We start from the raw sequence: 27,097 nt of genomic DNA on the forward strand, positions 1-27,097 counted from the left end.
TTAAAGTCAAATACCAAATCTTACTCTTGATTTCTCACCTGCACCATAGGAATGTGCTCCTTGAAGTCTTCCACCATAGCCTTTATAGTGTTTGCTATATTAAGGGCATTGGGTACTTCACTTAAGGATTTCTCCAGCTTGTATAGAGCGCGCCAATAGTTGCCAACATCACCTTCTACCTATTTTGGGAATGGGGGTATTTTTTTACATAACAACAGGACATAAATAGAATTTATAAAAATTTCACATCAAGTAATTCAATAAAAATATTTATTATGTCATATTTTTGTACCACCAAATGTTTATTCATCAGAGCTATAATAACTTCTAGCAAAAGTTCAAATAACTTTTAGCAAAAATTTAAATAACTTTTTCTACTTAAGTTACGTCATAATGACTCATTAAACTGAATAATAAAGTTGTCTTCTCATCCTCGCTCCAAAGGTCAATTTCTTTAGACTCCCTTGTTAAAATGCCCAAATTTATAATAGAAATATGCATATGTGTACCACCTAGTCCAAAAAAAAAAAAGGTTTGAGTTTCCTCCATTACTACAGTTACAGGGTGTTTAAAAAATAGACGCCCTCTTTAAAATCATATTATAGTTTAAAATTATGAATGACTGAAGCTGTGGTCAGCTGACTGACCATCTTGGAGGCCTGAACTGCAGTTTTGGATTTTGCTATCTGTGTGTGGACCTTAGGAATCATGTTTGCTAGCATTACATCATAACTTAGCTCTCCACTCTACAGCACGATTTATAATAACACAAAAAGAAAATGTATTTTTTAATTTTTTTATAAATCAAAGAACACAGACATTAAACAAACGGACATAAAGGCAGAAAGCTAAAGGTTATTCCAAGATTTGTACTGTTGTTGTTGCCAAGATGTATAGAAATTTCTTTTACTTATGTACTAATCACATCATTTCATTGTATGATACCTTGGTGCCACTGGATTCTAACATGTCTCACACTCATACAGTAAGACAAATGGTGGGGGTCTAGTAAGGAAGTTGGGGGAAGCAGACAACTCCACAGGAAGAGTCTTTTGTCTCTTCGAGGACTCTGGGAGGTAGCAAGGGAGTGTGAACCTTAAAGTGTGAAACAGCTGTGTACTGCTTTTTGTTCCTGGAGAAGGTATTTAACTGAGAGCCATGTTAGACTCAGAAGAGACTCTGCTGACCGTCTGCCCCGCGATCATGCAGGCTCTCCACAAGCTTGGGTTTTCTGTTCTTTTGTGTTTTGATTAAAGAATGTTAGCTACTGCTCACCGCTCATCTGCAGGCTTTATTTAATGGAAAACTTCCACAACACAAGATGAAAAGGTAGATGGTTGCTATGAGTATTTAGGGTGTTTGCTTGCAAGTATTAAATGCTAGATTTAACAATGTGTTTTTAATAGTACAATTATTGATTGTAGTAGAGGCAGCAGCAGTGTTAGCAATGCTTACAGAGGTACTTATAGTAATAATAGCTGAGAATGTAGTTAATGAAAGAAGTACTTAAATAAGCATTAAAAGGAAAAAAGGAAAGGAGTTTAAGCAGAAAACGTTGTTTCATGTGGAGCTCTGCTCTGTGGAGCTCAACATCAGTGAAGTGAAAAATGCTGAGTGCTTTGCTGCTTTCATATATATATATATATATATAGTATGTGGAAGAATGGCTGTAATATAAAAGGGAAATGGCAGTGCAAATAATACTAATACCATCAGAGTATAATAAAAAGTACCACATGCAGTGATGTCATTATGTAAATAAGAAGGCACAAACAGATAAAAATGCAGTCAAAAAAATCCATCAGCTCCTTCAAGGGCTTTAGTTATACAAAGAAAGTTGACTAAGTTCATTTGATTTTTTTTTTTTACATTATATTCATGATTTAATCTTATTGCTTTCTTACTCGGTCTACTCTTACTCTGACCAACCACTTTCTTATTGAACTACCCAAGTTAGCTGTTTTGAATGTTCACAATACTACAAAATAAGCTCTGTGTTATTTATTCATTTATATTTGTTCAGTTTTTTTTTTGTTTTTTTTTCCCAGGGACTTGATAAAATGCACCATTCAACAAAAAAATAGAAATCTGAATCTTTATGACGGTCTGGATGCCCTTATTATACTACTGTTGGACCACTGAGGCTGTAAATAAGACAGAGAATGTCGTTGTTATATGAATGAAAATCAGAAAATTAGAACTGAGCTCAATCTGTCACCTAAACTCCCCAGTCACTCCTGCATTGAATACAAAGTAATTTTTCTACTGCTTTTACCTTGTCTGGGTTCACACTGGTGAGAGGTCCATGCAGCCACTTCTCACGCTGTTTTATGAAATCAGTAGCTGTCTCATAGAGGCGCAGGAATAGTGTCAACTTTTCCTGCGCCTTCTTCCGCTCTGGATATTGGGAAACAGACCAGCCGAAAGCCTCCTCGTCTAGATTTAAATCATTAATCTTTCCACAGAGGTAAGGATCAAAAGGTAAGAGTAGAAGTAAAATACAGAAATAAACAAAGACATGGAAAGAAAAGATAAAATAATGAGTAGATGCATAGTTGATTTATAAATAAGACATCAACACATAATACAGCCTGAGATAATGCCTGTGAACTAATGTACAGATATATATCTCTAGGCTTACAGGTAACAAGTTGTGATATACCTTTTCAGCAGCTAACTCCAGTTTGGTATTGAGGGCCTGAGCTTTTGTCAGGTACTTGCTGAGATTGGCTGTCTCACGAAAGGCCTTAAACTCCTCCACTTGTTTACTGTAGCTGTCCAGTTCTTGCAACAAGTGCTCACGGTACAACTGGAATGAGGGTAAGGAAAGATGTCCTTGTATTTTAGCCACCAGTATGTTTTCTCTACATTAAAATACACTGAAACAGAAAAACACAGACCTTAAGCCCACTCTGATATTGTTCCGTCATTTTGCTAACTATCTGCTGGTGTTCCTCAAAGATGGATGGCATACGTTTAAACCACTGGATTGTTTTTGTATTGAGCTTCATATCCAGTGTTGACAGGGTGGCAAACTCCACCAGGAAACACAACTGCGTGGCAGAGTCTGCTAGTCTTTGTTGCAAAAGAGGCATCTCTGTGGTCTCCACCTTTTTAATATAAGCCTGGATAAGAAAAAAAATTGTCATTTATATCTTAAAAAAAATGTACAGCAACCATACTAAGGTAGTTCATAAGTGTGAAGGAATGCAAGACCTTCCAGGCTTTCTGTAGCCTCAGCTGAGGGCCTACTACCAAAAACACTCAAAACCACAAGAAAAGAAATAAAAGACAAAGCTTACCGACTGGTGTTAAGTGCACACCATAACTGTTTTGTGAACAATCTGTAAAGGACAATTGTGCATGGCATAATGCAACAAGCCTGGTATGTGTGATTTTTTGGTGCAGTCACCTTAAGTTCCATCAGCTTTTGAGTATCTGGCGGTGTGCTCAGTGCCATCTCTGAAATCTGCTCAAATTCATGACAGAGCCTGTGAGAGGAAGAATGGCATTAATTCAGTGCTGTATACGGAGGATTTCACAGATTTACAATCTTATTATGGCACCGCTTGGCAATAGAGAACACCACAGAGCAGCTAACATGGGGCCGAAAATCACAAAGAGCACTAAACGACATCCCTTATGACTTTCACACAGTGTATTCTTTTAGAGTGACCAGCTCTTAAGCTTCCCTATGCATATTTCAGTAGTATCTGCCAAACAGAAGCTGCTTAATCCCTCTCAGCTTTTTTTTAATGATAACTTCCTTCAGATGTATTGGTGAACTATGCTGATGTAGAGAGAAAACACTCTTGCTGAGTATAAAAAAAGAGAACCAACTAACTTCTTGTTGGCTTTCTGGTGGTCATCTAGCATCCGTGTAACCAGTTTCTGCTGTATGTCCCGTGCACGCTTGACAAGAGACTGGATGAGCTTATAGGACTGGACCTCAAACAAGCCAAGTCGTACCACCTAAAATCCATGGTATAAATAAGTGACACAGTTAACACAATTTAAGAAATGACCAGTGATAAATGATGCAAGAGCTTTTAAATAAGCCCAGTCAAAGAAACACAGATTTAAGAATTAGATTATTAGATTATTAGTTTTAAGCTTTCCCACTGTTTAGTTTTTTTGATTTGACACTATTTCAGCAAAATATATATCAGTATAACTGGAAGGAAACATGAAATGTTACAGAGTAAGTTATGGGACCTTGGTTTAAGGATTTTTTTTAATGCATTTACCTTGGAAGGCATATACCGGATCTCATCGATAAGCTTCTGGTAGTATAGCACCTGCACCATAAATTCCTGGAAAGAGTGCTGGTCACGGAGGACCTGCTCCACATCTTTTTCCGCCTGCCTCGATACCAGTGTGGCATATTTATCATACTTGTGGATGTACTCCTTGGGCCTGACACACTCAGCCCAGAATACCCTGCCTACCTCCTCCTGGTGGGCATGAAGGACCTCTGGAAGGATGATGGGCTTCAGGGTACTTCCAAACTGTGAGCTTGGCTGGAGAAAAGCAAAGTAAGGTATAAAAATCAGGGGGAAGCGTGCTATTAAACAGGGCTATATATAGAGTTGTCTCCTTACCCAGTCAGAGTACAGTTTGGTTTCCACACGAGGTATCACACTGACAGATCTGAGCATGAACTCGTACACATTTAGGAAGGCCTCCTCATATATTTTGAGGTTGGGCTCAAACTTGATCTCCCTGTCCTCCAAGATCAGATGCAGAACAAAGCCTGAGTGCTCACTGGCTCGTTCTGAACGCTAGGTGTCCAAATTAAAATGATACCAAAAAAAAAAGTGTTCACCCTCTCATAAAATATAAGCAAAATATATTTAAATCCCTTTAGCTTACTCAGTTTCTTCTTACCGGATCTTGTGAAATTAAGTGTGTATAGTCGATGATTGAATCTGTTAGAAGATTCTGCAGTTGGGAAGTCATCAGCGCAGCCACACAGTTGAAAAAAGATTCTAGTTTGGTCATGTTGCTTTTGAAAGGCACCAGTTCACGCTTGCACCCTTGGTGGTAAATGTTCTGTACTTCAAGGAGCCAACTAGGGCAAAAAGAAACACAACATCAGCTTCAAGATTACATTACGTTAATGAGAACCACACATGTCAATACCCGACAGTCTAACTGACCACTCAAAGCACTTTAACTACAAGCCACATTGATACAGCACTTTATTCTATTCACTTTAAGCATTTTATCTACCCTGGCCTATTTAGAATGAACTGTTAATCTAACATGTATGTCTTCTGACTGTGAGACGAAGGTGAAGACCCCTACAGACCATAGGGGGAACATGAAAATTCCACACAGACGGGCCTCAGTCAAGCTTTGAACAGGGAAACCTTTTCCTGTGACCATGCCAACGACTCCACCACCATACCTAAATGCATAGGCAAAGGACTTTTGGGATAGTCTGCTGTGGCCTTTGTGAGGGGAACCTTCTAGCCATTGGTTCAACTGTGACTTATAAAGTCTGCAAAAAATGACTCAAAAATAAGTAATGGAGGGTTTTAAAATACTGAGTCAGCTCAGATTTAAATCCTAATGAAATGAGGTGGGTGGATTTGAAACAGGCAGTACATGAAATAAGTCATTAAACATCTTACAACCAAATGCGTTTCAAACCGAAAACAGTGGAATTTCAAAGCAGACTTACTCTTGGAGGAGGACTCCTCTGGCACTGTCAACATGTCGAGCGACAATCTGCTGAAACTCAGAAAGCTCTATGGACTCGTTTCTGCAGTGGAACTCCTCTACATCTATCAGCCGGAGATTTCTGTAACCAGATAGCCAAGCAGGGCAAACAAGACTCTTCTACATTGATCATTTGTTTTTTGATCATTTGTGACATGGTGCAATGTTTCAATGCCACAAATTTTCAAAAAGCAGAGAGAGATCTATATTTTACACCATCAATTATTACATAACAGCTTCCAAATACCAGTAACAACAGTCTATTTTCAGCATACTGGACTTGTGACTAAATTAAATATTCATTTGTAATTTAAAAGTTTCTAAATTAGAAAATATTTCATTTTAACCAAATTAATTTGAAGCTATCATGTTTCCAACCATACTCACTTGAAGGAGAAATGCCAAAGGTAGAGTATTTTCAGCACAGTGGGGTTGACAGAGTAAAGCTTTTCACCAATCCTCTTGCGTGCATGGACAAAAGACTTGTTCCATGGTTTTGGCACCTTTTCCACTCTGACAGTAAACAATAAAGGGCCAGTAAGGAAAAAAACTATTTTCCACAAGCCTTTACACAATTAGAACATTTTGTTTAGTCTTGTAGTTACTGCTTATGAATATTAGCAGAGGTTTTTAATGCAATAAATATCCTGCAGACTTACTCTAGTCTGTGAGGGGGCAGATCTTTTTCTTTCTCTTTGTCACTTTCCTTTGATTCTCTGAATGTATATTTCACTGCAATTACACACACACACACACACACACACACACACACACACACACACACACACACACACACACACACACACACACACACACACACACACACACACACACACACACACACACCACTTTATTCTTATTATTACTAAACTCTTCAGGTTTTGTGTTAACCCAACATATTAACCCAATAAAAAAAGACTATAAATTAGTTTTGGATTTCATAAACAATTCTCAGAATGATTTGCGGATTAAAAGTATATATATATATTAAGTATATATGAATAAATACAGATTGCTGTCTTGATGCTGTGCAAATAGTCTTCCTTGATCTCATCAACCAGCAGTTCCAGTGATGCGCTGTGGCGCCTCAGGTTTGGGGAGACCCTTTTCATAATGCTCTCCACCCAAGATTCCTCCAGAGGTGACACATGGTCCAGGTCTATACCATTCTCAATGTAGTAGTTATATCTCTGACAGGACAAAAAAAAAGCCAAAAAATAGTTGATAAAATTATCCATCTATATCCAGTGAATCACTCTGCACCTATATGCAACTCAAAGATATGATTCAACATGTGAATATCCCATTTTTACTGGGCACGCACATTTTTCTTTGTGCGTGCTTTCTGAATGACCTGCAATATATTCTTAGTATATTACTTGTTTTCATTTATTTAAGGTGCACCACTATGGAAGTTCAAATTAATGTGTTTTTACTTCTTGCATTTACTATACTACCAAATCAAAATGCATGTTTAAGTAAAGGAAATCATTCACAGTAAATAAAAAATCCTGCAGTTACCAACTGCAAGCACTTAACTGAGAAAACATGATTACTATATTATATAAAGATTTTCAAAAAGAACTGCTCAAAACTACAACCGAGATGATATCGAAGTAAACAAGAAAAACTGAAGAAAAAAGTCATCTTTACAAATTCCCTGTAGGATTTGGTTTACCATTTTGTTTCCAGTAAACTTGTTACATAAATGATCTCTAAACCTGAATCCTTTATCTGTGCATTAAAATCTATGCATGGGTGTCAGTGTAGGGGAAGCTGGGACTACATCACCATATTGCAAACATTTGGATGGGGATTTTTGTTTCTGTTACAGAATTTTTACACTTCAGGTCCAACATCTTGTTAATGAGGATATACACAATAAAAAAAAGTGACCGACCATGAAGCACACAGTTCAATTTTACCATTTCACAGTCTCTACTTTCTGGTGTTTTGCCATCCTCCTCCTCCTCCTCCTCCTCTTCCTCTTCCTGCCGGCTAAGTCAGAAAATGCAAATAAGAGTAAAAACAGATGCCACTTTATCATATTAAACAGTATTTCCATATATTAAACACATTAAAGCCGTAATACTTTAATCTCAGTTATGGTTTGTAGTAAAAAATTGCCTTTGAAAAAGTTTTCTGATTATACTTTATAGTAAGAACATAAAATGTATATTCAATATTAATGCAAAAACCATCCATAAATGTGTGGTGAAGTGGTTAGTCACATCCCTTCCATGCTGCCAAAGCATACAGCACATGTCAAACTCAAAGCCCGGTGTCAGCATGCAGAGCATTTTTTCCATGCTGGACAACCAAACCAGTAATATGTTTTTTTTCAGGCCCACAAAAAAGCAACTTTAATTACTTTACATACTGCTAGAAGCTTAGCATAATTTAGATATCATATTTCAATTAGAAACAAAGCATCTAAGGTTTTAAAATAATGCAGTGGAGTAAAAGCTGTGCTTTCACTTGCAGGCTACCCTCACTGCTGCTAGAAAGAGACAGACTGGCTGCTCTCAGGCTTCTGCAAAAGTTAAAAGAAATCTGACATAAAGATCCGTCCATTTAGCAGTTTATTTAATGTTTATTTTAGCTGCTTTTTAGTTTGAATTAGTGTATTACTGTGAAAGAAATCACCATTCACTGGGAGGAGATAAACATGCTTTACTTTATATTTTAAACAGATTGATATCTGTACTATAACAGACAAATAAGTACTTATAAAGGACCAGAAATAAACAGTGAACTCACCATATAAATTTAACCAGGTTTTTTCTGAGATTCAGGTTTTTTCGATTGATGCTTTTGCGGATTCTGCTGCGACGCTTGGCGGTCCAACGGCTCTGCATCCACATTCTGTCCTCAAACTGACTCTGAGGTCTGCCATGGCTTTGAAAGGCCCTGCTGCCTGCCTCATCATTTAACTCATCTCCTACAGCACAGAAACAGTTCAGGAAGGTAAACTGTAAAGCTACAAAAAACAAAAAAACAAAACTGCTGGCATAAAACCATCCAAAAAAAGAGGCAACAACTCAAAACCTAGAGGAATGAACCCACGTTTTGAAGCTGTTTCAGTCCCATCAGGTTTCTGTGTGATTAGAGGAAACAGCGAAAATGACGGTCTTGCTTCCATCCAGGGCTGCTTTCTGAGGACCTGGGCAGTGGAGAGAGGTTATTGGAGTTATCAAAAACTAAAATAAATTAGAAATTGAGATAATTGCTGAGTTAACAGAAATACAAGACTTCAGAAAAATAAAAACAAACTCTAAAAAATTAAATACACAGCCATATGAAATAAAGTCTCCTCAGGACTCGAAGCAGTCCCTTTAAAAAAAAAAGCACACCCCAGAAGCACATTTAACAGCAATAATGTGAAGTAACAGTAAGGGTTTTCTGCATGGCTTTCAGTCTCTCACATCATTGTGGAGTAATTATGGTCCACTCAGCTTTTCACAGTTGGTTCTGCTTAGCAAGGTCTGAGACCAGTCATTTATGCACACCTCTTTTTAAAGATCCAACAAAAGCACTTCAGTGGGTTGAGGTTTGAATTTTGAGTGGGCCATTGCAGAGCCTGGATTCTTTTTTTTTCAGCCGCTCTGTTAGAGGTTTACTGGTGTGCATCAGATCACTGTCCTGTTGTAAGACCCAATACCAGCCAAGCTTTAACTGTTAATAATAATAATAATAATAATAATAATGACCTCTGACATTTGACTCCAGAATACTGGAATCTATTATGGTACAACAGAGAGGAGTTCAAGGTAAGTCCCCCTCCGCCCTCCCCTGAAAACAAATAAGACTAAGCTAACCTAAATGAAAGCAGGCATACACATACACCTGAAAATAAGTAAGTGAATAAATAAAACAATTAACTTTAATAATTTGCTATAACAACCAGGGTTAAGCTTTCATTTGTCTTCTTTACACACATAGGCTGGACTTCACGTCCGCAGTGCGCTAACACCGGCTTCCTAACTTTTTTGTTGCGGTCAGTTAGCAGCACAGAAACACAGACGATATTCGAGTTCAGGTATTCTGAACTTACCTGTGCTGGACTCAGTGGCAAAAGTGAGCGACTACCTGTGATAGTTCTTCTTTTCTTCGCTGAACTCATAATCGTGCCAAAGCAACCATAAAACCACCGCTAAACTCTTTACCGAAGCTCTGTGCCGTTGCTAGGGCAGTTGCCAAGTGATTAACGGTGACCTCGCGTAAACACCTGTGGACAACAGGAAGACCCGCGCGCGTGGACGTTTGGGTAGAACAGCAACAAAAATCTAAAGCTTCATATTTAAAATAATTGACGTTTTATTTGTTTTTCTCTGGAGTTTTTGTGTCTGTCGTGAACACTGTTTCTGTGTTTCGCGTTGTGTCGTGAAAGTCCTCGCGGGTCTGTTAGACTTTAATCTCCCCTGGCAACATCAATGTTTAGGTGAGCGAGTCCTTTCATTGTGTGGCACGTGGTGGTACTGCCCCCTTTCTGATACAGCGCTGAGAAGTGGAAAACAGAGAAACTAAGAGCAATAAGAAAAGCAATAAAAACAAAACCGTGTTTAATAAAGATGCACTTCATATGTTCTATATAATACTGTATACTTTCCCATAAACTTTTTTTTTAGCTTACGCTCCTTGTAATTATACTTCATAGGTTTCATTTCAGCATTCTTTGAGATATTTCTATCTTATAATAACTGAATATAGAAAAAAAAAACATTCCTGCACAGTCACTGTGCCTGCATATACCTATTCTTATTTCCTCAATACATTCAAAGAATGAATGATGTTGTATAAAATAAAGATACACAAAGATAGATCAAGATGAAGAAATCTGTTATGATCATACACTTATTGAAATTATTTCAAATACACCATGTGTTTACTGGACGATGTTTATTTGCCATAAATATTAGTAAAAATAAAAGTCACTTTAAACATCAACTCAAAAACAACAACCTGAAACTGGTTCTGTGCTCAATAATTAATACAAAACATTAAACTTTTAGTCAAGACAACGTCTTTACCATCCCACCATCAATGTTTGACAGTCTAATAATAGAGTCACTCTGATATTCTGATGCATGTTGAAACCAATCTACCAAATACCAACTGAGCTATGAACTATTCAACTGACAACTGAAGCTATTCATAAAGGCTATGAGTGAGTTTTTAAAATAGATTAATGTAGCTGGTCTGAGGTCTTTAGGTTTAAAATGCATACTGTACTTCTCCCTATATCGGTAACTGACATGTAAAATATTTTAAGTATGAGTTTGTGCATTTCAGTGTTTATCAAAGTGTGTAAACATTTTTTGCCCTGTATTGACTCATCTACACATTTCTTTTATTCCCCTCAGTATATTGCATAAAAACTGTAAAAACTATTTACACAAAATTACAAAGGTAGCTTTGGCTCGGATAAAACATTAAAAATGCAGACACTGCCTTGTTTCTGTAGAGAAACGAATATTTTCTAATGCCTAGAAATTATATTATTAACAACCACTGGTTTTTATCCAGAAAACATGTGGAAACAAGAGAATCAGAATGCTCTCAGGTTTATTCTATTCCGAGTAAGATCTTCAGTAGGACTGTCTGGAAACCAGACTGACTTCTTATATCAGATCACAGCACACAGAAGTATTTCTCTGTTCCACTTCCTACATGGAGTTCCTCAGCCCAGGCAGAGTGAGATCATACCTTCAGAGAAAAGAAGCATGAAATGTTCATAAGATCATTAAGCATCAAATAAGCATGCATACTCTGCTTTTTTAGGGTCCATGCCCTACAACCAGATTTGGTCAACCAGTTCTTTACAAAACGTGTATTTGTTGCTGCAAGTTAAATGAGTTTTCCTGTTACTGGGTGGCTCTATTGCACAAAGTAATAAGAATTCATTTCCACTGAGATGTCAAGGAGGCTCGCAGAGTCACAGTCATGAAAAATTGATCTTGTTTCACTGGAATCAGACTTGTGAAATTTGAAAATGGACAAAATGGAGAAGTGCAGATAAAATAACAAATATGCAACTTCACCAGGAGTTCAGGTTGGAACCATTATTACGTAAGAACCATAGCATAACTGTTTCCAAATCATGTTTAACACTCGTCTTTTAAAAGCACACAAACATTTGCCATTTGAAGAGATCATCCTGTTTTAACAGGTGTAGTTTATTATTGTTTTGCTGAAATATGCAAGGCCTTTCCTTGAAAAAGGCATCACCTGGACGAGAGCATAAGTTCCTCTAAAGCAGTGACAGTGACTTTCCAGATGTGTAAGCCCTTAGATTGCAAGTCTTTACTTGTTTTTTTTTTTTATATATTTGAATATTTTAATAACCTTTGCCAAAAAAAATTGTTTCTTTTCAGTTTCACTTACTTTTCTATCCCTTTGTTGCCCTCTCCCAACTTTTCTGGACCATGTTACAGCTATGAAATTTGAAATAAGGTAATACTTTCTTGAAGGTTTCTCAGTTTAAACATTTCATATGTTTAAATTCTATATTCTATTATGGGTTTATATATATTTGCAAATCATTTTGAATTTTTATTTATGTTTTACACAGTTTCCTAACATTTTTGGAATTGTGATTGTTCTCTGTAATCTGACCACAAGTTTATCTGTACTTCAGCTAAATGAACTAAAACACAGAAACACAGAAACATTTGTCTTCTTATGCCTCACAATTGTGTAATTGGTACAAAAACAATGTGAGACTTCCAAAAAAGCAGCAAGGAAGTTCCAGGAAGTTATATAGAAAAAAGGAAACCAGTTAAAAAGTGCCCAGCAACAAAGGTGCAGGCAGATTTTATTACTGCTGGACAAAGCCGCTGTAGCTGTTTCCATTATTTGTGCTAAGTCAATGAGCTGCAGGCTTGAGCTTCATTTACCACCAGATAAGACAGAGGAATAGAGAACCATCAATCTTATCTAACTCTCAGCAAGAAAGTCAATATGTGAATTTTCCTCAAACTGTTCCTTTAATTAAGCTGGTCAGGGAGGATTTTCTTTACAAACTGATGACCGCAAGACAATAAAAGAAGGAAGTATTGATACTTAAAGTCAGCACATTCACATTCAGTGTCACATAAATCTAATTGTAATAAGAGAAAACTGGCCCCCTTACCACGCTGTGACGCCTTTGACTAGATCGATTTCTGATAAATCTATTATTACCTGCAGAAAGAAGCAGAACTGCCATCAGTTGTCTGGAACAAGCTGCAAAAGTGTGATAGTGAAAGCAGCTAGGATTTCAATTTATGCCACATATGAAGAAAATAAAATAAATATTTAAACCACAATGAAGAAAAGTAGGAAAATGAGAGGTCGCATATTTGTCTGAAGAATGAGTAAACACATAAAGCAGTTTAGCTGAGTTAGAGAGATTTAAGCTTTTAAGGCTTTGAAGCTTGTGACAGGAAGAAAAATGCAGAATTTACCAGGAGCAGCATGAGTGTTATTAGCACAAAAAATATTGCTTATTTTTGTTACAATTGTTATGATAGCAGTACTTGTTATTTAAAAATATTTTAAAAATAGTTTTCAAGTTATATTTTCATAAACCATGCAATATATGTTTAGGATTTTTTTAATAAAAAGCAAATCTCAGCATAAATATGTATAAGAAAAAAAATGTACATGTATAAATATTGTTCCATATATAGTTTTATATTTTTTTTATATATTTTAAGACATCAATACCAAATGAGTAGTTCAGCTTCAAAATGAGCTTAACATACCGAACCTATGTCCTTTCTCTCTTGAGTGACCAAAATGCTGTTGTTTTTCACAGACACATCCAACTTCCTAGCTTGTGCCTCTTGAAGTAACACATCAAACTCAAACCTGTGATGAAAGCAGGTAAAGAAAGTGACACCATCTCAGTGTCTGCTTTAAAGACACACAAACTACAAAGTATAAAAATATAAATTATTCCTTTACAACAAACAAATGGTGAATGAGCGTATTAGACTTACTTTTCATTGAAGACGGGATTGATCATCCTCTTCTTGACATGCGTCTTCTTACGATGCTTCCAGGTTTGGTCGGGGAGGAGATACAGGCGGACATAAGAGTCTGTGCCGTGCTCACTGCAGGGCAACAAGTTCCTGTGTGGGAGAGGCCACGGTATTTAGGAGAACTGTTTCTGTATATTTTAATTAAAGCCTTTTAATAACTTAAATGGTAATGAGGACAGATTTTTGTGACATACCTGCATCTGATTATAAAGACTATAAGCTTATGTTTCAGGGTTGCATAGCGTACATTTAGCTCAATCTCTCCAAATGAACCCTGATGATTCCTAATGGCTCTAAAGAGAAAAAATTGCAAAGGTCAGTTTCATTTTTATACTTTTTTGAAAATGCAGCATCCAGCTCAGTTCAGGATATCTTTGGAAAGGTTAGAAGTTGACATTAAAGGACATGCAGAGAACAAAGTCTCACTCTGGAAATAAGAATTCATCCGAGGGGTCAAAACTGGATGAAGTGATGGAGTTCTGTGACAGCAGGCTGTGAGAGGTCAACCGGCGCACAATCGCAGATGATTTCCTTTTCTTAGATGCCTGGAAGGAGCCACGGCCTTGAGCTAAATAACCTTGATTTGGTGAAGCTGTCTCTTGGTTCGGAGTTGAGGGACCAGGGGTATTGTTGGAGGAAACTGTGTGAGGGGAAGATGGAGCATCGGAGGGACTGGAGACTGAGGTATTCCCTGCTTTTCTGGCCTGTTGCTGTTTGACTTCTGAAGAAGGATTGATGAAAGTCTTGGGTGGAGGCTCTTCCAAATTAAGAATCTGTGTGAGATAGAAGACATGAGCAATGCTACTTATGACAGAGGTGAATAAGACAATGAGAAAACCAACAGAGAACATTTGCTTTGTACAGGAAGACAGATGGATGTGTGTGTGTGTGTGCATGCCCACCCTGAGCGTGGCCTTGAGTTTGATCTGGCTGTTTGCGCCAGAGTGCTCTAGCAGGAAGTACTGGTCTAGAGTCAGGTCCGAGGTGTTGAGGAGGCGACTAAGGGGCAGGTTGAGAACACCGAGGTGATTCTTCTTCTCAGGCTCTTTGACCTGAACCACATGAACAAAAAAAATATTTAAAAAAACACAAATTACATTAACCTCATGAAGAGATCAGATAGACTGAAAGAGGTCTGGGTTCAGAATATGCTTCAGAATCATTTGTGTCAATTGTAGTAAAAGTTTCATTCGGAGTCAAAATTGGACAATTAAATGGGAACATGATAAATATAGCACTATATTTTTTTTTTATTAGCAGCAGTGATTATAGTCAAGTTTTTAAAAACAATACTTTCCAAATGGTTGTTTTTGACAGCAATTTGTTCTGGATTAAAAAACAAACCTGAACAAAGAGCTGCTGCGTGTTGACGTCACGCACAAAGAAGGTGAAGCCCTCCTCCCACACCGGGTCTTTGGAAGCATACACAACCTGGAGAAACAGTGCATCAGTAGTAATTCAAGTTATTCACTGCAAAAAGATGACACAGTTACTGTGCTTTGCGTTTGTAACTGCAGTATTTTTTTCGACGGACTTTATAATAGTTTCACTGATCTAGAGTCAAAATGCTTCCAGATAAAATGCAGTCAAAATGTATTTATTTTGGATCACTAAACCTAAAAATGTTGCTTAAAACTGTTGGTAGGTAAGTGACACACGTTCTTATTTGAAACCAGAAATGACAAAAATTGAATTTAAGACTTGAATTTTGCCAAAAATGCAGGTAGGTGCTCATTTTCAGATGGGTTCTCATCCCAAACTATTCTTCAGTTTTATTGAATTTAGGCTTTTATCAAATTTCAAATGAATTGATATCTCCATTTGATCTGTAGACCTCTACTCTAACCTCAGTTTTGATCTTCCTGGTAGCGGAAATGGTCTAAAATCTGTAAATATCATAAAAGTGATCTTTTTCATTCATAACAAATTGTAACTTAATGAAAAAAGGTGAAGCACTACCATTTAAAGCAAGTGCCCATACAGCTATAACAACAGCTTTAATGATCATATTTGATATCATAGGGGAAAGTTATGTGTTTTTATGGTAAAGTGAGAGCAATACCTTGCTTTTCTGAACATTGCTGTCAATGGAAAATTCAACAAAGCTGTTGGGAAAGGCTGCTCTCTTTGTGATCTGAAAACAAAGCAAAACAATGACCTGGTCAGAACATCCGTAGAGCTCTATTCCAATTCCAATACGGTCAAGTGGATCTGTTTCTTTCAGTCAGTGTCAATATAAAAAAACATATAACCTGCCTTATAATTGTAAACCTCTGCAAACCAGGTTAGGTAGCAGTTTACATCTGATCCATATTTTTTTCCTGTTTTTTGTGTGAATTTTGTCATAATTATGTGATGAATTCTGTGTGCTTTGTGAGATCTCCGTGACCTTTTTCCTATAACCGGGTGAATATTTTGGATTTTTATATTGACTTTAAATGTGTTTTGAAGAACTAGTTTATCTGGTTGTTTATACTCATATTTTAAATGTAGTTGATTCTGCAGGAAATCGACGTTCAAATTTTTGGTAAGACCAAGACCAAGTCCCATGTAATTAAATGGAATTTCACAGAATTTTATTTGAAATTACTGTGTAATTATATTTACCCACAAATCCTTAAAGGTAGGCACAAAAGGGAGGTAACAAGTCAGCTTTTTTACAGGAAACAAAGAATAATTATAGTAAATGTGATTGCTGCATAACCAATTGTAAGCAGTGTTTAATTAATACAGTGACCGAGGAATCCTGCGAACACTCAGGATGAAGTCCTCATTAGGAGAATGGTTCACGGTGTCTCTATGGATTTGTAAATGTCATTTATCAAATGTATGTATGAGTTTGAGTGGGATTATATAAACATATAATTGCAACTACTTTACTATTTCATTTTTCACCTGGATTCTCTGGTAGCATTCTTATGACACTCCTTTCATAAAAATATTATTTGGCTTGTACAAAACCAAAATTGGGAGTCTTCCAACAATAAACTGCAACGTTCTTTATTCAACTCTGTAATAAACCACACCACCAACTAAGACGAGGAAGAAGAAAAACATTTATGCTGACAATCATTACTGAAGCAGAAAAAAAATACTAATGGCCAACCTCCGTCTTTACACTTCCAAATAATGATGCATAAAGATAAGAAATTAAGTTTTCAGTTTATTTTTATCCTGCATTTTCACATTATAACCAGCAGAGGACAGTACTAATGAAATTAGGAAACCTTGAATTGAGAAAAGAGTAAAAGAGTTTTGTTATTTAAAAAAAAAAAATCCTTAATAATTCTACCAGTTGGTTTATAATTATCTAAAATACCAGATGAATGGAATTCATATCAATTATGAAATCTGTGAAAGTAGAACCTTAATTTTTTTTTCCTTTTGTTTCCTCCATGTTCTAAGTTTCCTTCCTGCATGTTTCTTAAGGCTGGGAAATTTAATCTGAACATGTCTCGGTTCAAGGAGTTAGATGAAGAGCAGCTGGCAATAACAGGCATATACAATTACAGGCATGCGCCAGACAAACTGGAAAGACCACCTCTGAACACGCACAGGCACATCTAGAACAGCTACAGAAAGCAGATGACCTGACTGATATGGTGTTTTGGCATCAATACACAAAAGCACCATCAGCTGCAGGACATTGAAATGAAGTAAATAAAAGTAAAACAAAGCTTTTGTTTCAATATGCTCATCTATTATTGTAAAAGAAAACATACTCTCACTGGCAAACTCAATAAGCTTTGGGCTCCCAATAACCCCCAAAATCACGGATATTTTTATAAACATGTTTAGGACAGAAAGACATAAGGGTCCTCAACGTGATCAAAACAAGTGATAGTGAAGGACTTGCTTTGCTGTCTCTATTATTAGAGCTAATATTGCACATTTGATCCAAATATCTGTATAAATTTGGCATTAAAACAAATTGCAACAAGAAAAACAAGGACACAGCCTGATGCATTAATGCTAGAAAAGCTGTCGTCTTACCTGCGCTTCTTTTGAGTTCTTCCTGAGCCTCTGGTGGTCTGAGGTCTGAGCAGGACAAAAATACAGCTGAGAACATTTGCATGACAACAACAAGAACAATACTACTTATCAACAGAAGGTGCTTACAGGTAGATCTGTGGCATTGTCCAGATACACTGCAAGTATGGCACAGGCAAAGTTGTCATTGGACTGGGAGAAAATGTTGTGAGAGGAAAGAAATGTGATTTCCACAGCAGTTGGACACTGACACACATACAGCTGCTGCTTTTAGTTCAAAGTGAAATATACAAATTCGAATGTTATTTTGAAGAAATAGTGGGCTGCTGTACCTCCTGCAGTAGGCTGGTGTCAGTCTGAAGGGAAAACCACTGGAGCTTAAGATGAACTTCACCGTGTGGCACATCCTCCAAAGGAAACCACTGCAAGAGTAAGAGGATGTTTGAATGGCTTTAGTGCAAATAGAAAACCAGGAAAAATGGTAGCACATGCATTTTATATGAAACAGTGCACTGTGGTACAGAAATGTTGTGTTATGAAGATTAATCTATTGAATATTGATTTATTGATTAGCATTCAAATATCTCAGTGAATGCAGAAAAAACATCTACCACAAAGTAAGAAAGCACGAGACAAGGCTAATCAAAAGGTATTGGCTGAAGCACATGCTTATTACGCCAACCCTTTTAACAGAAGATCTTTTAGCATGCAGCTCATGTACATACGGCTCGAAGCAAAGAGTAAAACAAAACAAAGAAAACAAGAGTTTCAGTATTATTATTATTGCTCTTTTCACTCTTGATTTATATATTTTTCTAATACTCTATTTTTAAACATGTCTTTAAACAAGGAAAATGAACTCCACCGTTTTAAATCACTGTGATAACTATTCCACAGGTTAACTCCTCTAACAGAAGCACATCTCTGCTTTATGTTCGTCCTTATCTTGTTTTTTTTAAGAAATCTGTTCCCCTTAAGTCATATTGACTCTCTCTGACTTTAAGCAGCTTCTGGGTACTGTGGCAAAGCAAGTTGTTTTGTGCTTTATCTGTGCCATTTTATATTCAACTAAATTATAAAATTTCAGGGTATTCAGATTAATAAACAAAATGTTAGTTAGTTCTATATAGTTTGATTGATTTATAATTCTTATAGCTCTTTTTTGTAACTCGGAAATAGGAAGAGTATTTGTTTATATGCATTACCCCATGTCTCAAGACAATAAGTCATATGGAAGCAACAGAGAACAATAAAGTGTGTATAATGATTTCTTGTTCAGGACATGCTTTGTTTTGTAGAGAATAGCAATGGTTTTTGAAATGTTTGCTTTCACGTGGTTTATATGAGACTTCCAGCTAAGCTTATCATCAGTTATCACTCCAAGAAATTTATTTTCGTACACTCTTTCAGTTTCAATTCCATTAACCCTGATTTTAGATACATTTTTCATTTGTCAGCTCTTCAGGGTAAAAGATCTCACCTGATCCATTTGTTTCTCTCTCTTCACTTCTCCCAAATCGAGCTTATAGCTAAAGCAGACAGCCAATGTAAAATACAAATCACATTGTTAATGTCAATATTAGTTAGATTTTTTATAAGCTCTTCATAGGTAAGAATCCACTGATGCCAGGAACTTTGAGAAGGGCTTTTCTTAGAATTTTACTGAGGCATAACTGACTCTGCACGAGGACTGCAGCCTGCATGATGAGATAAGGAAAAGCCAAGAAAAACATCATCATAACTCAAAACTGTACGACATACCTTCCAAGGAAATCATCTTTATCTACATCTTCATCATACAGCTCCACTTCTAGCTCTTGGCCAGGAGCCTCGTGGACAACAAACTGCACAGATAAAAAAAGCGAGGAAGTTTTTAAAAGCACTAAGACGACAAGGTTACATGCAGAAAATGGAATATTAGATACTGATGCTGTACAACAATACAATGAAACAAGTAAAACCGAAGATGAGTGACACACCCAGCATTACAGGGTATGAAATACAGTCATGTGTTTGAATTTTGTGTGGGGGAGTTCGTGTTAGCCTACCTCATACACTTCATTCCATCTTGGATGTAGATTCTTTTTCACAGTCTTGCTTTTGAAGTGTATGTTGCCCACTCTGAGTGTGGCATAGGGGTCTGATTTGCCTTTCACTAAACCCATCACGTATGTGTCCATAGCCAGCAGGTCCCTGGCTTCCAGCAAGTGGACCCTCACCACCCCCTATGAGGAAAAAACACGAGATTCATATGAATGATAGTGTCTTTGTATAGGTAACAAGTAAAGGTAAAAATAGGTTTAAAGAGCAAATAGTTAACATATTTTTTTAATCTTAAAATTCACTGTGCTTATAAAAAAAATCCAAGTAGCTGCTGGTTATAAGGCGAAGCTAAATGTGTGAATTGGAAATGTGATGGTACTTACACGAGGAAGTGGAAACCTCATTTGGTCCATTTTGACCTGGTCTATGAGGGGAATACACATGCGGTTGGGCAACACTATAAAAGAAGCAATGATGTTCATGATGGTCTCCTCTGACAGTGAACTGTAAAGTGAAAGATGGAGTGAGACAAGCAAACATCAAAAATTCTGGATGAATCGGTAATAATAGGATTATTTTTTTAAAGATTCTCTGACCTAAAGGCGGGGCTGCTCAAAAGGTTTGTCATGCCAGTCCAGTTTATTTTTAATGTCTGAAAAAAAGAGCGCTTTCGATAATATTAAACACACAACTACACTTCTCACAACTCCACACTGAGAAAATCTGTGGCCACTTACAGGGCGGCGAATGAAGAAAAAAGTGACTCCTCCCACCAGCGGTGTTTGACCAATAAGAGGCTCTAAAATAACTCTCATCATCCCCTGGAGCTGGAAGATTCAGTGAAAGTTTTACAAGAATAGTAAACATATGATACAGATGATGGAGAGAAAACAGGAAAATGAGATGCTCACTTTAACGCCTTTCACACCAGCTGTCATTGCTGAGTTCATGTCAGCACGAATGTCCACATCACCGTCATAACTGCAGAGTAAACTGGGCTGGTCAGACATAAATGATGGCAAGAGAAAACATCCTGCACACGACTTAGAATTTAAAGTAAAAAAAAAAATGTATTTGACCGACCTTATGTTCATGTCCAGAATCACTTCCCTATGTTCCACTTCATGTGTGTATGCTCTTATTCCAGTGATCTTGAGAGGCTGAAAATAAAGAAGCATTTAAAGAAAACCATTCAGCCACAACACATCACCTCCAACGCATTTCCAATGAATAAATGTCACTGGATATTAGGGTGGATTTCCAGGAGAACAAATACAAACTCGATTTAAAATGTAAATAAAAGCAAAATGCAAAATTTGCAAATCCCACAGACCTATAATTTATTCACAGTACAACTGAGAAAATGGACCATTTTAAGAAAAAAAATACTCATAGTTCATTTTGAACTCCATGTCTTAAAAAGGTTTGGAGCATCTTAGAAAGAGAGAGTTTCTAAGAAGTAATGATGGACTGCAAAAACATGGATTGCCTGCAGTAGAAGAACTTTCACCAACTAAAAACATCAGAAGCAGAAAGAAGAGTGGTAAACGTGACTGCATCCCAACTTTTCTGAGACGTGTTGCTGCTATCACATTCAAAATGAGCTAACATTTTTCTTTAAATTATGTATTTTCTCACTTGAAATATTTGACATATTTTGTGTTCTGTTGTGAATGAAATACAGATTTATGAGATTTGCATTGCGTTCTGTTTTTATTTCCATTACAGTCACCCTGTAATGTGTAGGGAGATGAAGACCCGAGTGCAGACTGAACACGAGTCATTGATTAGATCGTTGACAGATTTCAGAAAAGAAGCAAAGAATAAGGTACCACAGTATAACTGAAAAGTTGCTGAAAAACAACAAACTTGGAAACATACTAGGGCTATGGAACACTGAGAAAGGTGAACAGAAGTGCTGACAAGGGGAGACAGAAACTATATATATATATATATATATATATATATATATATATATATATACACATACACACACAGTGGAACGAAGCACGCTACAAGCAACCAACTCCCAAAATGAAGCAGGAAAAGCAAACCTTAACAGGGAAAACACACAAATGAAAATGAAGGAGACTCAACGCAACAGGAAGTGACATTGAGGGAAGAACTAAACTCTAAAGCAACTGAGAACTAGGAACAAAACAAAACACACAGAACACAGAATGAATGAAGTAAATGTAAACACTAAATAAGCCAGGAATTAAATAAATAATTAAACTAAACAAAACTTCAAAGTGCAAAAAGCTCAAAATGCTGGGTAGCAGCCACAGGACCATGACAGACCCAGTTCGTTTTCAGAACTGCACAAATCAAAGACACTCACAATGCGCCCAAAGTGGATTTTGGTAAAAGTAAAAGTTTTCAGTGAAGGACTGGAGAACCTGATGGACTGCTGGATGTTTTCTCTAAGTAGCTTCTCCATGTACGTCCCAAAAAAAGGCCACGCCTGCTTCAACACCTGACAACACATGACCAAAAAAACATGTGAACACTTGATTCAGAATAGCAAACTGAAATGTACTCACAACATTAACTGAGATTAACACTAAAAGGCTTAATGTATCAAATGCTTTGTTTAGCTTTCTAAAATTACAACTTAGTTGTAAAATGTTTTTGTTAGTAATTATTTAATATAGTTTGCACTTCCTGCAGTCTCCGTGTTGCTTTCAGCTAATCTATCTCTGACTTTGACCTTCTGTCCTCATGCTTTGCATCAAGGTGTAGGTTTTGTGTACTCTAGATCAGCAGGGCCTTAACCAGTTCGTGTTATAGAGGAATAACCGAATATCTTCTGGATTGTGTTTATTTTCAGCAGAATAGAAATCACAGTAATAGCTACAAAAGGTATATAAAGGCATAAAAGTTATCTGGCAGCACGGTGGCAGGGTGGATACCACTGTTGCCGCACAGCAAGAAGGTCCTGAGTTCAGTTCCTCCATCAGGCTGGGGTCATTCTGTGTGGAGTTGGCATGTTCTCCCCATGTTTGCGTGGGTTCCCTCCGGGTACTCTGGCTTCTTCCCATCGTCCAAAGACATGCAGTTTGTGGGGATAGGTTAATTGATTAATCTATATTGCCCATAGGTGTGAATGCAAATGGTTGTCTCTCTCTGTGTGTTAGTCCTGCGACAGACTGACGACCTGTCCAGGGGCGTACCACGCCTCCCGCCCTATGACAGCTGGGATAGGCTCCAGTGCTGCCTGCAACCCTGAAAAGGATAAGCGGAAGCGAATGGCTGGACTATAAAAGGTATTATTAATGTCCTGTTGTGTGTATTGCCCAGCTGAATGTCTGACTGTGAGTGACTTTCCTTTGTTACGCTGGAGTTGATTTGCTAGGAATTTGCTTGATTTATTATTTTCTTTGAAATTGTTATTTCTAGGTTGTGTTCTTACATAAAATATTCTGTAATTCTCCCCATGGTTGTTGGCTTGGGTTTGTTATGTGTCTGTCTGTTAGTTTTTTTTACTTTTCCTTCAATAGCACATTCCAATTTTTGTCCTGTTTTTTCTTCTATAAGGAGCTTGCTTTTTCTGTTTAACAAAGTAAAAAAGGAGTTGTACAAAGAAAATCATTTTTTTCTATGAACTCTTTCTTTTTGTGTCAATTATGTCCATGAATAGGGACCTGGGTACAATTAAAATCTATAACATTTCCTGTATGAGGAGAACTTTTGTTTTGTTTCTGCCTGAAAACAAATACCACATACATTCCAAAAAACAAGTTGCTGCTTGTCTGTGTCACTGCATTCAGAATGCTGTGTTGGGTTGAGCACAGGTAACTGACTTGGCCATTGAAGAATATCCATTATTGCCCTGCGAAACTCTTACACTATACTTTGGGTAATTGTCCATTTGATTTTTTGCTCTGTGAATGATAGATCTACCTCTTTAAGAGTGTTCTTGGCCTGGTTAGATGCAGTGAAGTTTTTCTTAACCATGGAAACAATTGTGTTATAATGCACTTTAGTTGTCTTCTGTGGTCTTTCTTTGCTTTTGGTGTTGCTGAGCTGGCTAGGGCATTGAATCTTTGTAAGAATATACCAGATTGTTAATTTGGCTGCAGGTTTTTGCTCTTTCTGTCTCTCTCTTTCTCTGAAAGGTTTTTGTTTTGTTTTGTTTTAGTCTCATAAAGTCCTTATTCACATGCATCAGCATGTTTTAGGAACTCCCATAAGTTCATTAGGTGACCATAAACTCTGATCAGTAATCTGGTAGGAATGATTCCTGGGAATTGTGGATGGAAGGACAGATGACAGACACCTCATCACTGCACAAACTCATCTGCAAGGTGAGCTGAAAATACTATACTTTAAAGTAAAGCTGGAAGTCAGCACTTCTATCATATATTGACTGTTTGATTTCAAATCCACTGTTGCGAAATACAGACGAAAAATTATTTTTTAAAAAAGAAGAGAAGAGAAACCTTTATTAGTCCCATACGTAGGAAATTTGTTGTGTCACAGCAGAAAGTGGAGAGTGCAAGTTACAGTAGTAAAACTTATCATTGTCCAAGATTTAATGGACCTAAGTGTAGCTGATTCAATATTTACAGACTAACTGATGTATTGGATACCAGATTTTATGATATTTGATGTGGGCTTATTTGGACATACTTTCAGTGCCAATTAAATCACCAATTAACTGAACATGCATGGAACAGGGTGAGCATGTAAACGCCACATAGAACGACAAAAGGTTCAAACCAGGAGTCATGGTGCTACCACTTCACACCCCCCAAATATGGGACAAGTAAGGTAGTTCTGACTCTCATTACATGCAGCACAGTACATTTTAAAAATAAGTGGTGCCAAGTTCTGGTTAGGTCTAACTAGACTGTTGAATAAACTAATCAACAATGACTCCATTTTTTTTCTTTTTGACTGATTTTTAACATGCTATAATTTTGCATTTATATGAAACTAACAGATTTTTCTTTAAATCTGTTAAAAATCATTATTTGGTGCATGTTGTTAGGTTCCATATGACATAAGCAGCAGATCCACTGTTGGAATGGCTGCAGTGTGCCTACATGTTCTCTCTCCCACATTTTCCATCTTTCTTCCAATGTTTGTGTCAAAATAAAGATGACAATTGTCATAAATTAGCCTAAAAATGCATCAAAAGAACGAAACATTACAAACATGGGCGGGATTCTACTTGATCTTAATGAGGTCACCTAAAGGTATCCAGTACAGCCCGATCCGGCAGGGAGGTGTGGGACGCCAGATCAGGCGCCCCCTGTTTTTGTCTTACTTCTCTCTATCGCCTTTTCTATCCCTTTCAAGAAGTTAGGCTCCATAAATGCTAAAGAGGTAAGTATTATTTCTCAGTTGCAGTGAATAGATAGAAAATAAACTGTGGGAAACTAAACAGAAGAAAGAAGAAGAGAAATAACAAGTTAACATAAACCAGTGACACACTCCAGGGCCTGATCAACCCTGGCAGGGCCTCCTTGGATGAGGGTGTCTAGTGATGATGGCCGAAATACCCGATGAATCCAATTTGTCCTAAATTTTAAAATCATAAGCTAGATCAGATCTCTAATCCTTAAACCTAACCAAGGAAGGAAAATGTCAGATTAGCCTGGGTAAAAGTCACACAACGATGCGTGCTGCTGACAAAGTTTCTGGGCTGCCTTGCCTCAAAACAGCCATCCCTGAAGAGTCTCTCCATCTAAAGCAGTGCATTATCAGGGATTGTAGCATCTAGTCCTTCTTACTGAATCACCCTACAGTCCATATTCAAACCTTTTATGGTTGTAAAGCTGAAACAGTTGATTGTTATAGATACTTGAGACTCTGGCTGGATGATAAAGAGACTTTTCTACAAAAAAAAAAAAGAAAAAAGATGAAGATCTGGTTTTTATATAGTTTTTTTTTTTTTTTTAAATCTCATTCATAAGCTGCAAGATCATTGCACAACCCACAATTTTGTCTCCACTTGATTATGGTGCTATTGTTTTATGAGTGCATCTATATCCACCTTAAGGTCTCTAATGGGAGTTTTTCCTTCACACTGTTTCCAAAGTGCTTGCTCAGTGAGTCATATGTTGTCTGTATGCATTATTGTCGGGTCTAATTAACAATATAAAGCACCTTGAGGTGACTGTTGTTGTGATATGACGCTGTATAAATAAAATTGAATTGAATTAATTTGAATTAAATTCTGTGTATCACAGTGCATAATGTGAAAATTTTAAATTGTTGTATTTGTGCATCTGCAACGTACTCTTGCACCTGTTTTTAGTCTTGGTATCTTTCTTGAAAAAGAGATTTCAATCTCACCGAGAGAACCTGTTTAAAAAAAGGACTTAATAGATAATATCACTCTTAACATGTGAAAAATGTTTGAATACTGTACCTTGTTAAGCCAGTGAACCTTCTCTACATCAGAGAATTGCACCTTTGGGGGAAAAGCATTAAAGTTAAAATCTTGATGCATGCTCAATCATCCAGGTAAGTCAATCTCCAAAAGTTGATTCTGTTCATCTGGACGAAGCGTTTTGTGGGTGAAACGTTTCGTCACTCATCCAAGTGAAACGTTTCTCCCACAAAACGCTTCGTCCAGATGAACAGAATCAACTTTTGGACATTAAAGTTGCATGACGGCGTTGGTGGAAGACGAAGAGGTGTGGTGATTAAAAACCTCCCTCAGAAGTTTAGGCTGTAACAGAAAAACAGAACATACCCAGGATGCCATCGGTAAGGCACTTCTCAGCTCGGTTTTGATCGCGCGTTTTTCATTGTCCACTAAGTCGATGGCTGATGTGATCCGGGCGACTTTCCATTGGCGATTTTTCTTCCAGTAGGTGAGCATAAACACGCACAGCAATACCCAGCTGATGTTGATGCCCAGATAGCCTAACAGATACACAGGGTAGCAGATGAACACCGCTCTCCCGCAGTACATCACGAACTCTATTATTACGTGGTTAACAGTCGAGGAGCTCAGCCTGTCCGTGCACTGCATGCTTTCGGACGGTTTTTGTGCCATCGGGTCAGACACGGTCTGAGGACCTGGTTCAGAAAACGCACTTATTGTATGATCAGAGGGCGAACAACTTTCTGTGTATTTCATTTCATTTTCATTTGAAAAGTAGACAAACCAGTCCTCCCCACTTACCTCGCGCTCATAGTAGTCCTACACCTTCTCCGTGTTTTTTTTTTTTTTAAACAAAAATAAATATGCAGGATAAAATGACGGAAATAAATCCAGACCTGGAACTTAGATTTCCACGCTGTATGCCTATTCTGCACCGGGAGGTGCTGTGTAAGTCAGTGCCAAAACACCCCGAACC

The 27,097-nt window shown here is 37.3% G+C and overlaps 2 protein-coding genes across 4 annotated transcripts in view; both read right to left on the reverse strand.

Moving 5' to 3' along the window:
- dnah7 (dynein, axonemal, heavy chain 7) overlaps window positions 1–10,025 on the reverse strand; it is an 85,140-nt gene extending 75,115 nt beyond the window's left edge. For 2 of the 3 annotated variants that reach the window (XM_085249785.1, XM_085249784.1), the window contains exons 1-17: window positions 9,779–9,938; window positions 8,791–8,887; window positions 8,485–8,665; window positions 7,650–7,722; window positions 6,734–6,914; window positions 6,384–6,456; window positions 6,112–6,237; window positions 5,687–5,806; window positions 4,888–5,071; window positions 4,602–4,781; window positions 4,248–4,520; window positions 3,845–3,972; window positions 3,413–3,491; window positions 2,901–3,125; window positions 2,663–2,809; window positions 2,276–2,455; window positions 39–179 (exon numbers count right to left, since the gene is read on the reverse strand). In XM_085249785.1, coding sequence (XP_085105911.1) covers window positions 39–179; window positions 2,276–2,455; window positions 2,663–2,809; window positions 2,901–3,125; window positions 3,413–3,491; window positions 3,845–3,972; window positions 4,248–4,520; window positions 4,602–4,781; window positions 4,888–5,071; window positions 5,687–5,806; window positions 6,112–6,237; window positions 6,384–6,456; window positions 6,734–6,914; window positions 7,650–7,722; window positions 8,485–8,665; window positions 8,791–8,887; window positions 9,779–9,847 — 2,457 coding nt within the window. In that variant the 5' untranslated portion in view covers window positions 9,848–9,938. Of the gene's footprint in view, window positions 1–38; window positions 180–2,275; window positions 2,456–2,662; window positions 2,810–2,900; window positions 3,126–3,412; window positions 3,492–3,844; window positions 3,973–4,247; window positions 4,521–4,601; window positions 4,782–4,887; window positions 5,072–5,686; window positions 5,807–6,111; window positions 6,238–6,383; window positions 6,457–6,733; window positions 6,915–7,649; window positions 7,723–8,484; window positions 8,666–8,790; window positions 8,888–9,778 lie in introns of all 3 variants that reach the window. The other variant, XR_014888986.1, reaches the window with a different exon arrangement.
- Window positions 10,026–10,620: 595 nt separating this feature from the next.
- Window positions 10,621–27,097, reverse strand: LOC146557225 (extended synaptotagmin-3-like). The gene is made up of 24 exons (XM_085249150.1): window positions 26,923–27,097; window positions 26,488–26,816; window positions 26,161–26,202; window positions 22,123–22,257; window positions 20,865–20,941; window positions 20,693–20,762; window positions 20,519–20,608; window positions 20,378–20,433; window positions 20,165–20,285; window positions 19,787–19,963; window positions 19,500–19,582; window positions 19,219–19,267; window positions 18,071–18,160; window positions 17,868–17,930; window positions 17,742–17,786; window positions 15,811–15,882; window positions 15,093–15,179; window positions 14,651–14,800; window positions 14,175–14,521; window positions 13,943–14,041; window positions 13,707–13,838; window positions 13,470–13,575; window positions 12,857–12,906; window positions 10,621–11,430 (listed from the first exon to the last, which is right to left on the reverse strand). Exons 2-24 carry the CDS (start codon window positions 26,791–26,793, stop codon window positions 11,391–11,393), a joined length of 2,487 nt encoding a protein of 828 aa, XP_085105276.1. The 5' UTR covers window positions 26,794–26,816; window positions 26,923–27,097; the 3' UTR covers window positions 10,621–11,390.

The sequence above is a fragment of the Mchenga conophoros genome, linkage group LG16, assembly GCF_057382185.1.
Source record: "Mchenga conophoros isolate Kocher_MC1m ecotype Shallow Benthic linkage group LG16, M_conophoros_male_GT1.1, whole genome shotgun sequence".
Lineage (NCBI taxonomy): Eukaryota > Metazoa > Chordata > Actinopteri > Cichliformes > Cichlidae > Mchenga > Mchenga conophoros.

What these genes read in the sequence shown, in the direction of transcription:
- LOC146557225 (XM_085249150.1), bottom strand. Translation starts at nt 26,793, where the DNA reads ATGGCACAAAAACCGTCCGAAAGCATGCAGTGCACGGACAGGCTGAGC. An exon ending in AAATCCACTTTGGGCGCATT is followed by an intron (nt 20,942 to 22,122) that starts GTGAGTGTCTTT and finishes CTTTATTTTCAG; the next exon opens with CCTCTCAAGATCACTGGAAT. An exon ending in GATGGAATGAAGTGTATGAG is followed by an intron (nt 19,583 to 19,786) that starts GTAGGCTAACAC and finishes TTATCTGTGCAG; the next exon opens with TTTGTTGTCCACGAGGCTCC.